The sequence below is a fragment of the Erpetoichthys calabaricus genome, chromosome 13 (genome assembly GCF_900747795.2).
Source record: "Erpetoichthys calabaricus chromosome 13, fErpCal1.3, whole genome shotgun sequence".
NCBI classification, from domain to species: Eukaryota; Metazoa; Chordata; class Cladistia; order Polypteriformes; family Polypteridae; genus Erpetoichthys; species Erpetoichthys calabaricus.
Window position 1 is genome coordinate 146,101,195 of NC_041406.2, and position 13,108 is coordinate 146,114,302.

A 13,108-nucleotide genomic window follows, 5' to 3' on the forward strand; every position below is an offset into this window, starting at 1 on the left:
AGACTTCGAGGGCCCTCTGGGGCTTCGTCAAAGTGGACCGGCTCTCATGAACTTGTTACAGGTCACAGAGGTGACAAGGGTCCTACGTGATCAAGCAGAGTGTGATCAACAGCAGCTTCTCACCTCGACCTGCAGACTGGCACACGGCCCGCCTACACAGTCCTCACACTAACCTCAGGGTCTGAAGTGCCCCCTAGTGGACGCATCTCTGAACCCATCCACCCAGTTGAACTGCTCAGTGCCAAGGTGACCCCATAACAGCCACCTACTGGTCAAGCAGACCCAAAAGGCAGAAGTGCCAAGCACTGTGCCACCATGCTCCATTCTTGATGACCACCCCTGGCACAAACACGGCAGACAGTGGAGAGTGACCATCTCAGCCTGCTGAGCCAGCCAAAGGGAGAACTCGGGTGGCTAAGTGGGCTTTTGGTGCCCAGGGTGCCAGCCCTGTTCACGTGTGGCTCCATTTCTGTGGGTCCTGCATGCTCTCCCTGTGTTCTTGTGGGCTCCGGCTTACTTACTTGATAACCAAACTGGAGCCCATCAGGCTGTGTCACAGGACTGACTGGGCTCCTCTGTCACTCGGGTCTGGGGTCCATTCTGGACGTCCCTGTTCTCTGTGCCCACTCATCGCAGGATGCAGCACATGAAGTGCCACAGATGGCAGGAGAAGTCCCTCGCTTGGTGTCTCTCTTTCAGCACAGAGGGTCGTCCACTCCTGAAAGGTGATCCTGGGATTTTTAAGGCTGCCAGCTGTGGCAGGGATCAAATGGCAGGGATGCCTCGCATAGTTTCCACTGTCCTATTTAAAAGTCGACGGTCAGCGCAGGGGGTTCAGAGCACACGTGGACACCGAAGTAAACACAGCCCGATGACGGAGAGGGGACGGAGAGGCCAGCAGAAGAAGGCGGCCAGCAGAGTGCGGCCCTCCAGCATGGTGTGCAGCCTGGCCAAGAGCTGGCAGTGCTGGGTGGCCGAGAACGAGAAGAAGCGGGACAGCGAGCCCGCAGGGTGGTCCCCGTGTTCCACCGAGCAGGAGGGGAGCAGCAGCACGGGTAGAAGGAGCTGGGCAGGCAGGCACACTGACACAACACAGGCTGGTGAGCCCGGCGAGTCGAAGATCAGGAGCGGGCCGGTGACGAAAAGTGTGACGAGTCGGGCGCAGGACAAAGGCAGGGACATCCAGCTGCTGACAAAGAAATACGAGGAGGACCAAAGCGACCCTCGGCCCACGCCGCTCGGGAACACGACGCCCACCCGGAGGAGGAAGTGCACCAACCTGGTGAGCCAGCTGACCCAGGGATGGAAGGAGATGGAGAAGGAGAACCAGCTGACCGCTGGCCACTCGGGGGGCACCAGGAGCAGCAGCGTGGACACGGAGGACAGCGGCTTTCTGGAAGGTGACGAGAAGAACCACCAAGGACCGGAAAAGGCAGAAAAGGAGGAGCAGCAGCAGCAGGTGGTGGAGGCACCATGTCCCAGAATTAAACGCCCGCCGGCGCTGGCGTAAGTAGCCTCTGACTGACAAAGGCACATGATATCTTATATAGCGCCTTTCTGCAGGGCAACCAGAGCACGTGTAGTGCGCCATGACACAGGTGGCCATTCAACTGGCGTCCATGTGGTGCCCAGCCCAAGACTTCACCCACTAAGCCACTACTTACCCGAGCCTGCAGGTCCCGCAGGACCCTCAGGCATTTGATTGGTTTTACTCTCAGTGTCTGAAGTTGAATAGAATGTTGGTCTGTCTGGCAACTTCTGGGTTCTGCTGTGCCCTCTCTGTGCCCATCTGCTGGTATCTTTTTCTGAATGGTCCGAATGCTGGTGTAGGGGGACACCTATTGTGCCCACCTTCGACTGCACAGCACAGCCCGGGTCTCAAAAGTTAATTGGGGGGCTGGCACTCTAATCAGTCGAGGGGGTTTGGTGAAAGGTGGCTGACAGCACGAAGGCATCGGGTATCAAAAGGTCTTCTTCAGGAAGGCGAGGAGAGGAGAACAGACGTAAGGAAACAAAGGGGATGGAGCGAGTGGCGGTCCAGAAAAGGCACTATACGGGGGGATATGTGGGCACCATTGGGGCAGGAGTGCCCGGCTCCATATGTTGCTCTTCTGTGTACAGCGGTCAGGAGCTGCCGAGGGCCGTACGTCACCAGCCGGGTGGGCACATACCTTAGAAAGGCACTATATAAGGGAGAGGCTGACAGTAGCCAAGTGTTTAGAGTGGATGAGCATGGCTCTTGTAAGAGAAGAGACTGTGAAAGGCGCTACATGAGGCGGGTTACTTATTCACCATCAGTGACCTTGTGATAGCACAGGCTGTGAAAGACACTATATAAGATAGCAGCTCGAGCTGTGACGTCAGGGTGCCTACTTTTCTTACCATATTCATCATTTCCATTTTAAGTTGCCATTCAAACTCTCTGGCGTGACACCTGATTGGTCTGCCGGTCACTTGCCCGTAGTCCTTCTGTTCCCCCTGGTGACCTGGACCCTGACCCCCTCTCCAAAGGTAAGACAGAAGGTGGGCAGCGGTGAGTGAAAAGAGGGCTCTCAGGCCTGTAGGGGGCGCACTTTGGTGCTCGTTTCAGATTTGATAGGACTGCAGTGCGCACGCACACGCACACACACTCGCCCGTCCTCTTCTTCACCTTCTCCTCCATGCCTGACGTGTCCCCATTGACAGGTCCTCACCTTTACTGAACCACATGGCCAGCAGATGCCCGAGCGCGTAGCCCCTCTGGCAGGATGGGGTGGTCACTCCAGGACTCGTGTTGTAGACACGTAGATGAAAACAAAACAATGAAAGGAGCTATAATGTCATAAATGTCACAAGCGAGGCTTCTTTAAAGGGACATCACGCCTAAAGGCCTCGGGAATGCGGTGAGGACAGCCAGGAAGGTCACATTTTATGGACGATCCTCCTCCTCTGCCTGTGGTCGAGAATCATGTCCAGAAAGTCATTCTTAAATGGGAGCAGAGGGGCCAGGGGGCAAAGACCAAGCAGCTGTCAGCGCCACGTCTGGCTGTCTGTCTACGGCCACACAACCTCTCAAACCCCAGAGGACCCATTCTGTTGCGGTGGGGTACTTTTATTCTTCCAGGATAAGTGGCAGTGACGGTCACTTGTCACTATTTATTTTTACAAAATGCACTTCTCAATTTCTTCGCGGCCCGTGGAATCTGAGGAGGGAGCGAGTGGTGCAAGGAGGCCAATGTGATGGTACATTCATAACGGACGTGGCCATCAGGCCCCTCCATAGGAGTCGTAGGCGCAGTGCCACGTGGGCAGAGCCCAGGGCCATTCCTCCTCACCTGATAGACCATCGTGTTGCGTGATAAGCACAGAGGAATAAAAGACCCCATTTACAAGAGAGAGAGAGAGAGCTGAAAGGCACTATATAGCACACAGCAGCACTCCTGGAGATTTACCACCTGCGTCGAGTGGTTAAATTCTTAGCTGGCATTCACCAATCCTCCACGTTGGGGTCTTGACAAACAACACATTTATAATATGTAACCTTTTTAAAGGAGGCGCCATATAGATAGACGATACGTAGCTGTACTGGCACGCGCCCACCCACCTGCGATGAGGTAAGCTGCAGCAGCTCAGGCCCCAGTCAGCTCGCCCAGTCTGCTCCCAGTTCGTATTCCTAAGGCTATGAGGGTGGAGATGTTCTGCTCATTCGCTCAGAGGCCCGATGCTTGGGGTCACACAGACCACCCTCAACTCCCCTCACATATGTCATCATTTTTGTGGCACAAATGACCAGACATGAAAAAAATACAAGAAATTTAATCTCCAAGACCACCACAAGCAGCCCCCCCCCCCCCCCAACAAGGCCATGTGTAAAATCCAAAAGCCAAGGTACAAGAAGAGCCCCAAATCAAACCACTGTAGAAGACTTGGCTGTGGAGGTGACCGCTCTGCTCACTTGAGTAACACAAGCCCCTCTTCTTAATGTCTGCAGGGTCAACCGGGACGCGGAGGAAGCCAAGAAGATCAGCCTTGTCACCAAGAAATACAGCCCAGTGACCAACCTGAAAGGCAAGTGGCAGAACTGGGCCGAGGAGCACGTCGTGACTCAGAAACTGAACCCCTTCAGTGAGGAATTTGACTACGAAATGTCGATGGCCACCCGCCTGCGTAAAGGCGACGAAGGCTACGGCAGGCCGAAGGAAGGCTCGAAAACGGCAGAGCGGGCCAGGAGGGCCGAGGCTCACATCCACCGTGAGATCAGCGACATGTGCTTCATCATCAGGACCATGGTGGACCCGGACCCTGACGGAAAGACCAGAATCACGTTCGCGCAGCTTTTTGACAGATACGTGAGAATTTCAGATAAAGTCGTGGGCATTTTAATGCGCGCCAGGAAACACGGCAAACTGCACTTTGAGGGTGAAATGTTGTGGCAGGGCAGAGACGATGACGTCATAATCACTCTGTTAGTCTGACGGTTTTTCACTGAAGACATTTCTGATAGGGCGTCTCTGATTTGCCAATAAGCGTCTTCTGCTTTACTGTCACCAACCTGAAACACGTACGGCGCATTCCTCGCGATATTCACCTCCCAGCTAATTCTGTTTTGATTTGAACTAACGTTCTCTACTTGGTCTAAAGAGCCACAGATGCAGAAGACCATGGCCAATGTAAAAATGGATGATGTGACATCCGAGGCCTGGCTCAAAAGTGAAGATGAGTGAGATGATGCCACTGCTTGGTCCACACACACATTAATGGAGAAGCTCCACTGATTCAGACCATCAGTTCACCCAACAGCTCGATTTGAATGCCTTGGGTACACACAAGTGAGGAGAGGAGCTGTGACAACACGCCGGACCTCCACATTCAGAGTTCTCATCTCGCCTTTCAGGGGTGACACTTGGCTTTCGCCTTTTCAGATAACCCAAGTGTCCAACACCTGTGACGTGCTCTTCTTTGATGAATGAAAACATCACTAATTCACGGAACAGTCAACTTTTGCAGAATGGAAAGGCGCCGCATTGTAACAACATTGGACACGCTGTCCATTCATACCACGCAAGAAGCAGCCAATAGTCTTGAAAAGAGAAGCCAATCACAGAGGTGAGATCAGGGATTCACCAATCCAGCTCATCATCATCATCAGCACAGAAAACGCTTTGTGGCTTCAGCTGTGACGCACTACACCCACATGGTGACCGCTCCTCCACTTACTACACGGCCTGGCCACACAAATACCGATGCTGCCAAGTGACTTTACGGCGGCCATTTTCAAATAAAAGCAGCAGAAGGGCGCAGGTATTCTGTCAACTTCTTAGAAAGCCTCAGGTCATCTCCTCCGTTTGCGTAGACCCCCTTTGTCACTTTGTGTTTGTTTAGCTGTTTTATTGTTAACTTGTATGCCACTTCTTTGTGCTCTTTGCTGCTATTAGGCCGTAGGGTATGGTGGATCTTATTCTGTGCACACAGGAGCTACGGTATGCCAGGCACGCACTCACACCCAACTGCTGTTGAGTCACACGCTCGCTCTAATAACACTAATGGACGGAGCTTCTTGATTGGCTCGTTCTTACACCAGGAGCAGACGGCGGCTACCAGTAAGCCAGGCACGTTTCCTTTACACCACTAATGTTACATGAATAACCTCGTGCCCACCACGCCACTGATTGTGCCCACATGTAGAAGAACACCCGCTTTATTTTGAGCAGCTGAAGCCTGTCCGAGTGAGCACAGGGATCAAGGGAGGATTCTTAGACAGGGTGAACACACACACACACACACACCTACCTAAACTGCATGTCTCTGGACCGTGGGGTCCACATAGGCTGGACAGGCTGCTCTCCTTCACTGCTGCCATGCCGTCACCATAGAAGGCCAGCGTACAGTAAATTAACGCAAAGAAAACTCAAAGCAGAACAAGCAAGGCCCCTGAAGAACAATACAACGTTCACATTTCTTAGAAAGTAACTAAACTAAACGCAGAGAGCACTAGTAAAACGGTTTAAAGATCAAATGTTCTAAAGCAGCTTACGGAGGATCTCTCCTGATGATTACGCTCGTACCGGAATATCACAGCAGTTGATGAAACACCCCAAGACTTCCTCAGACGTGTTCTGCGGCTCAAAGTGGACAATAAGAGCCTGAGAGGCCGCGGAGAGAGAAAGAGCCGCTTTCATTTTATTTACAATTTGCAAATCCATCATCAGTTTCTAACATAATTACAGAACTGTTGGTAAAACATGGAGGGAACAAAATGCCCTGTGGAATTGTCAACATTCACTATAAATATGTTTTTAAATACAGAACGTTATATTTGCCCTTTTTTAAATTTCCAGCAGCAAACTTTCCCAAGACAAATAACATCTTTATTAAACTAAACAAAACCCAAAAAAAAGAGAAAAATTAATAAAAATAAAAAAAATAGTACTGTACATCTACTTCTAATTGATGTCTACATACCTGGTCTTCATTTGTAAAATATCTAGAATAAAGTGCTATAAGCAACCCATCAATCCACAATTTATATATTTATATATATATATTTATATAGGAATAAACCTAATATTTTAACATTAATGTACAGGGTAATATACATTATATATCTGTAAAAGCTGAAATATCAGCACAAAAGGTCACTGTCACACTTAACAGCACTATATAGTAGTTTGTCAAACTGAACAAGCCGTCCGTCCGTCCGTCTGTCCATCCCCTTGGCAGTTGTGTGTCCGCACAGACGCCCGCTGTCCACCCAATACCCCCCCCCCCCCCCGACCTGCTGCTTCTCGGAGGTCACGACAGTAATTTGCGTATGCCACACATCTACTGTAACACAGGACTGTCCACGTACTGTACAGTGTACACGACTCTTTGGAGGGCTGCTGCTAGCTCAACTCACACACACACCCACTTGACGTACAGTAAAACCACAAGGAGGGCAAATCCAACACTAGCTATGTGCTTGCAGATGGTGTGCTACAACACTGAATGGCAGGAGGACTATAATACACAACTGGAGGGCGGGTACCCAGCAGGGACGCTGAAGGAACTTGAGCTCATGTGTCTAAGGTGGAAGTCCTTAATGCGATACGACGAAGATGACGATTTCGAGCTGGCCATGTACACTGGAATTCCAATGAGCTTATACAACATGCCGGTTCCTGTTAATTAAGGGAGTGCATTCTTGCTTAAAATCCACACGGAGCCCTCTGTCAGGAACTAGTTGTCATAGAACAGATTAACGGCAGATTTCCATCCTGCTACCTTCTAGGCTGGGTGCGTTTCCCATTAAGATGCATGATTCACAAAGTTCATTTTAATAATCCGGGACTCTTATCTGCTGGTACCAAACCTGCTCCGGAAGCATGAAAATGTCTGTTATTCTCAATTTAATAATTATGCGGACGCAAGCTGAGGAATAAACAAGGAATTGTGAACTTTCATTTGATATAATCTATGAATAGCTCCCAAAGTACCAGAACTATACGATGGAGTCGGAAAAAGAATTATCTGCGGTACACTTCTGTGTGAAATGGCCTTTCAAAGATAACAAGCAGTAGGTTATGCTTTAAATGAACCCTTATTTAAAACTGATGAATGCATATTCAGATTTGGGACTGGCGACGCTTGCTTTAATTTAAAGAACGTGTTTTTTAACTCTAAAAATGCACTTCATTCAAAAGACCAGATTTCAATATCCTGAACAAAGAAATCTTCTTTCTTAGAAAGTGTGTGATTGGCAAAGGTTTTACATGAATGGCTTCTCCCATGGTAAAGATCTCCATCCAGCCACAGGCCAAATTCTCCGCTGAAAAGAGATTACAAACAAAAAGAAAAAGAGTAAATTAAAAACGACTGGCTGTGTAAGATTTGTATCTACAACTTATGTGCTAATGGAGCTCATTTACACATCTTAAAGCGTCACTTCTTAATTTCAAAGAATGCACCGTCAAAGGGAGGAAAAAAAAAAAAAAAAAAAGAAGCAGAGGCCATCTTAGTTTGGCCAATTAAAAAGAACAAACTCTCCCTTCGCAGACCTCTCTTAAATACTCTGTGCCGACACTGCACAACCTTTTTTCCAATTCCCATTCGCCGTGTACTCCAGTGAAGAGGGTCACTCCGTGTACCTGCCACACGAATCTCAGGACTCCGCCGTCAGGGCCCTTTACAAGTGGCACCACTGAAGCTTTGTCACAATATGTCCACGCCAATCATTCATCTGGATGCGTCTCCTTAAACTTTGCAGGTTTAACAAACTGCAGCAAAGTCCTCAAGTCGTCGTTTTTTTGTTTTCCTCCTAAACATTAGAAATGGTCTTCTTTTCTGTCGCGATGCATGCTCAATAATCCAGGTAAGGAAGTTCTAGAAAGTTGATTCAGTTTATCTGGATACAGTTCTTTTCCAGGGAGATACGTTACATCACTCATCCATGTGACTTCCTCAGTCGCAGTTGACTGCAGGCTTCTCCAACCTCTTCTTTTCTGTAAATCATTAAACTCATTTTCCCCACCAAACTTCTTACTACTGAATTATCCTCTTCATCAAAGCCACGGCAGTGTCAGGGTCCGGTCACTCACACTGCCACTTTAAGGGTCACTTCTCAAGGTTTTACAGCCCAATCTGGACACAGAGTTTTGAAATGTGGGCCAAGGCTTTCACAAAATGAGCCCTACAGCCCATTAAACTGTCGGCAGTGTACATTTTTATAAATGTTCAACAGCTGTTTACTGAAATTCCTTTTGTTTAATTTGGCACCTTCGATGTTCACAGACTGCACTTTCATTCATTACATAACTAAATAGATCAGGTTGAAATGAGCTAAAGGGATACTCCACCCAAAACATGACATTTTTTATGGTCCTTCTGCCAAGTGGTTTGTAGTTAAGGCTGAGAAAAGTGTTTTTTTTTTGAGATCACAACATTTCTGATCGAATGGGCACCTATGGAGAGGAATGCTGGACAACATATCAAATCAAATATCAAAAATGTCCATGAAAGAAGTCTCACATCACTCACATAACCTTCACGTCAAGTCAACCAGTTGCAGCCTTTGATAAAATGCTGTTAAATTAAAACTTTCAGAAAAGCAGAGTGATGCATAAACCGGAAACGCATTCAAGCAGGACTGCGCTCTAAAACTGATGACCAGACTCTTGAGCCGAGGACGAGGAGGGAAGGCACCATCAAAATATCCCTTTGGATGGAGTATTCCTTTACTTTTGAAGTGGCAGTATTGCCCCAGTGCAGAGGAGTGTCCTAGCTCAAGATGTCACACCTGCACTAAAGCATTAAAGAATCTGATTGGCTGCCATAACAACATTACAAAGCCACAACAAGTACACTCTTTTAGTGCAAATACACTACTCACCTGCCACCGCCAAAGGCCAAGGAGTCCATATCCCCTTTAATGAAGAACATGTTGTCCCCTGTCCACTTGAAGACCTGAAGAACAAAAGCTTGGCGACTCAGTGCTGCTCCAGAAGTAACTGATAATGTTAGTCATCACATCATGGCTGCCACCTTTCTACGCTGGAAATGCTCTGCGATCATCGAGTTAACTGCGGAGTCCACTGGGGGACCGGAGCACAGACAGTACATCCTGGCACTGAAGCAATGCTCGGTTTTTGACCTCATCTGGCAAGCATTTCATTTTTCAAAGGTTAAGTATGAGAAAATAGAAACATTACTGGATGAGTTCCTCTGCACACACAGCAGGTGAGTATGAACTCGCATTTGCTTCAGACAGATCTTTACTTTCTCTAACCCTCCTGGGCTGAAACAATGGCCACCAGGAAAGCCTTAACAGCCAGGCACCTCTGCCATCATCATACAGGAGTTGCCCAGGTCTGTTCTTTTTATTATTTCTTACTTCTGATTGATTAGCCCAAACATTATGACGACTCCCATTAGAAGTGAATGACATCGACCATCGTGTAACAACGGTCATATTAGCGTTAGGAATACATTAGACAGTAGCCTGGCACTAGGAAGTCCTAGTCAATGTGTTGATTTGGCTTTTGTTTCACGTTTGCTCTGGTGCCCCAAATAATGCCACCCATTAAGACCCTGGATGAACTGCCTTTTAAAAATTCTAGACAAAGCTTCACTTAACAAGGGGCTTACGTGGCAAATGAATGCATGCCATGATAGTGACACTACAGTATGAAAGGGGAGAGCATCAGCGGGAGTGGAACCTCGTGACCCTGACCAACATAAGCAGCCCAGAAACGACATTTCTCACATTATCAGTGCATAACCCATAGTAAATAGTTCTGACACAACTTTCAAGGCATGTTATAGTTTATTTATGGAATAAAACTACTGGGCATCGTAAACTGGGTTGTGATCTGTGAAGTGTCATTAGGTGACAACGTGGCTCCGCTTTCCTCGTTTTTAGACCGCACACAAAACAAACACAAGCACCACACTCGGCAGCTTCAGGGTGAACCATAAAGACTGACACACTTCACATAACCAGGTATTGCTCAGGATCCAAATATAAATGAAATCTATTTCATCATTCTGCTTCTGATCCTATTTTATACAAAGCAGGTTAAGAAGACGGATGGGAGAAACAATCCATCAATCAATCCATCAATCAGTCAATCAGATGACCTCATTCTGTGTTTGGCTTTCTGAGCTTGCAGAGAATTTGATTTTTGAGATCCGACACCAATTAAGGATACTTCCTCCAGACTGCATGGGCTATTTTAAATGACAGACCTGTCAATCGACGCGATATCTGGCATCTTAACACTTTATTTCTTTTTGCCGTAACACTGAACAATCTGGCGTCATGGTAACAAAGGGCAGGAATGTAAAATTAAATTTTCAAAAAACAGAAAGTACTGGCTTGCCGGAAAAAAATCCTATTACTGCCGAACCTCTGTAATGTCAGCATTCCTTGATTTTAATTCACTTGGACAAGAACCGAGAGGCCTCTTGGTATACAGAAACGCTACTTCAGCACGAGATCCTTGTGGTCAGCATGCGACAATCTGACATATGTGAGACTTACAGAAGTGTGCGGTTTGCTCTAAATGCCCATTAAAGACAAACACACTTTCTGTTGTCATAGTGTACTAGTGCAGCTAATGGGAAAAGATGCACAATTTCACTGGGCCCAGCTCAGCATGGCATCCTTTTAGATCACACATAAATGAAAAGGAAAAAAGGAGAAACATCGGCACCTCTGTAGAGTACGGGGTTCTGATAGATTTAAAGAGACAAAACAGTCATCGATCGCTCTTTCCATGAAGACTCACTTGCTCTGGCTTCTCAAATGGCATTTCCTCCCGAAGTCCACCAGGCTGCATGACACCAACTTGATGACTTGGCCCAAACTGACCAACTGACAGATTTCAGTTATTCTGAGCCCTCACGTCACTATGCCTGATCTGTAGTATTTCAGGTAGTATTGCTCTGTTGTATTATTATTTTTAGTATTAGTGTTAATGTTGGTTGTACATGCAAGAAAGAATCTCACGGCTGTCCGAGTGTGACGACTGCCACTAACACTCATGAACACTTCTGCCATCTTGTGGTCGTTTCTGCAGAATCACAAGCTTTTAACTGAGCACTCGGGTGTGAAGCTCTTCATGTCATGTGCTTTTGTTATAATCTTTCATTAGACTTTGTTTAATATTAAAAATTACAAAAGATAAGCTAAGATTAAAATGCATTAAAGATTAATAATTTAGAAATACTTGGTTTCTTGAAAAAGTACAATATAACCATTTTTCACTAAAGACTTACCTCAAAATCAGGACAAAAGGTGAACAGAAACGTTTCTCCAGTTCCATAAAAACAATCACTAACTTTAAAGGGTTCTGATGCAACAGCACCAAAAATCTGCAAGAGGAAAGAAAACACGACAAAAAAAATTCTGTGCAACTGGCTTTGGGTTTTTCTGGTTCTGAATATCAAAAATGTGGTTTGATGCACCGTTGACAATACACATTTTATATGACAAGTATATAAATATATACAAGTTTCTTTATATTACTTTACCAGCATGTCCGCCATTTTAGAGGACTTGTAAAATTCAAAAGCAATATTACCATCCAGTAAAGCTAAAATCCATACAAGACAAGCATTCACCCAGGCTGCACTTCACAATATCTGTCTGATTTGTCCCTCAGCTGTACTTGGGCTCTTCTGGTCTCTTCTTCTCCACCCGCTATTCCATACAAACTAAATAAGTTGAACCAAGAATCCTAAAGCAGGACAAGCAGGACCTGAATCTGCTTATGGTCATAAGCCCTCAAAGTCAAGGATTGTGTAAGTCATTTGGGGGACCATTTAAAGTTGTGACACAACAGAAGTGAGACCTTATGCTGTAAACTTCAAATAATCTTTGTATGGCCCTTAACATAGCAACTAACAATTATAAAGTAAAACCAGAAAACTTCCATTGGTTTAAAAATCCAAACTCTAAACAAAGTCGTTCATTGATTGTCCCCTAATACAAAAGGACAATGACCCTGAAGCATTGGCCATCATGTATGCTGCGTGTGCTAAACGCCACTGGAGTGTAAATGCATATTAGACAGAATTAAGAAGATTGTGTGTTTGGCAGTCGTGTATCACAGGATAAGAAATCCTGGCCATATGTTACATGCCCTCTCCAGTCCATCCATCCATCCATTTTCCAACCCGCTGAATCCGAACACAGGGTCACGGGGGTCTGCTGGAGCCAATCCCAGCCAACACAGGGCGCAAGGCAGGGAACCAATCCTGGGCAGGGCGCCAACCCACCGCAGGACACACACAAACACACCCACACACCAAGCACACACTAGGGCCAATTTAGAATCGCCAATGCACCTAACCTGCATGTCTTTGGACTGTGGGAGGAAACCGGAGCACCCGGAGGAAACCCACGCAGACACGGGGAGAACATGCAAACTCCACGCAGGGAGGACCCGGGAAGCGAACCCAGGTCTCCTTACTGCGAGGCAGCAGCGCTACCACTGCGCCACCGTGCCGCCCCCCCTCTCCAGTCACGGAAAGGAAATCATAAGAGGGCCTGAAATTGACTCGGAGCTCCAGGGTTTTTTCCCTGGACACTTTGTCGTGTGTGCGCACGTTTCTACACTCCTTCCAGGTTCACATGGGTTTTTAAGCAGCG

At 47.1% G+C, this 13,108-nt stretch overlaps 2 protein-coding genes across 9 annotated transcripts in view; one reads left to right on the forward strand and one right to left on the reverse strand.

Annotated features, from left to right (window-relative positions):
* The first annotated feature begins 826 nt into the window (after window positions 1-826).
* On the forward strand, window positions 827-4,610 carry abrab (actin binding Rho activating protein b). Its single transcript, XM_028790933.2, has 2 exons — window positions 827-1,506; window positions 3,971-4,610. Exons 1-2 carry the CDS (start codon window positions 872-874, stop codon window positions 4,452-4,454), a joined length of 1,119 nt encoding a protein of 372 aa, XP_028646766.1. The 5' UTR covers window positions 827-871; the 3' UTR covers window positions 4,455-4,610.
* Window positions 4,611-6,135: 1,525 nt separating this feature from the next.
* oxr1a (oxidation resistance 1a) overlaps window positions 6,136-13,108 on the reverse strand; it is a 144,045-nt gene continuing 137,072 nt past the window's right edge. For all 8 annotated transcript variants that reach the window (XM_028790932.2, XM_028790930.2, XM_028790931.2 and 5 more), the window contains 3 exons: window positions 11,734-11,829; window positions 9,347-9,420; window positions 6,136-7,786 (listed from right to left, as the gene is read on the reverse strand). In XM_028790932.2, coding sequence (XP_028646765.2) covers window positions 7,651-7,786; window positions 9,347-9,420; window positions 11,734-11,829 — 306 coding nt within the window. In that variant the 3' untranslated portion in view covers window positions 6,136-7,650. The remainder of the gene's footprint in view (window positions 7,787-9,346; window positions 9,421-11,733; window positions 11,830-13,108) is intronic.

Coding starts and splice junctions, on each gene's coding strand:
- abrab (XM_028790933.2), top strand. CDS start 872: ATGACGGAGAGGGGACGGAGAGGCCAGCAGAAGAAGGCGGCCAGCAGA. Junction 1,507..3,970: donor AAACGCCCGCCGGCGCTGGC/GTAAGTAGCCTC, acceptor TAATGTCTGCAG/GGTCAACCGGGACGCGGAGG.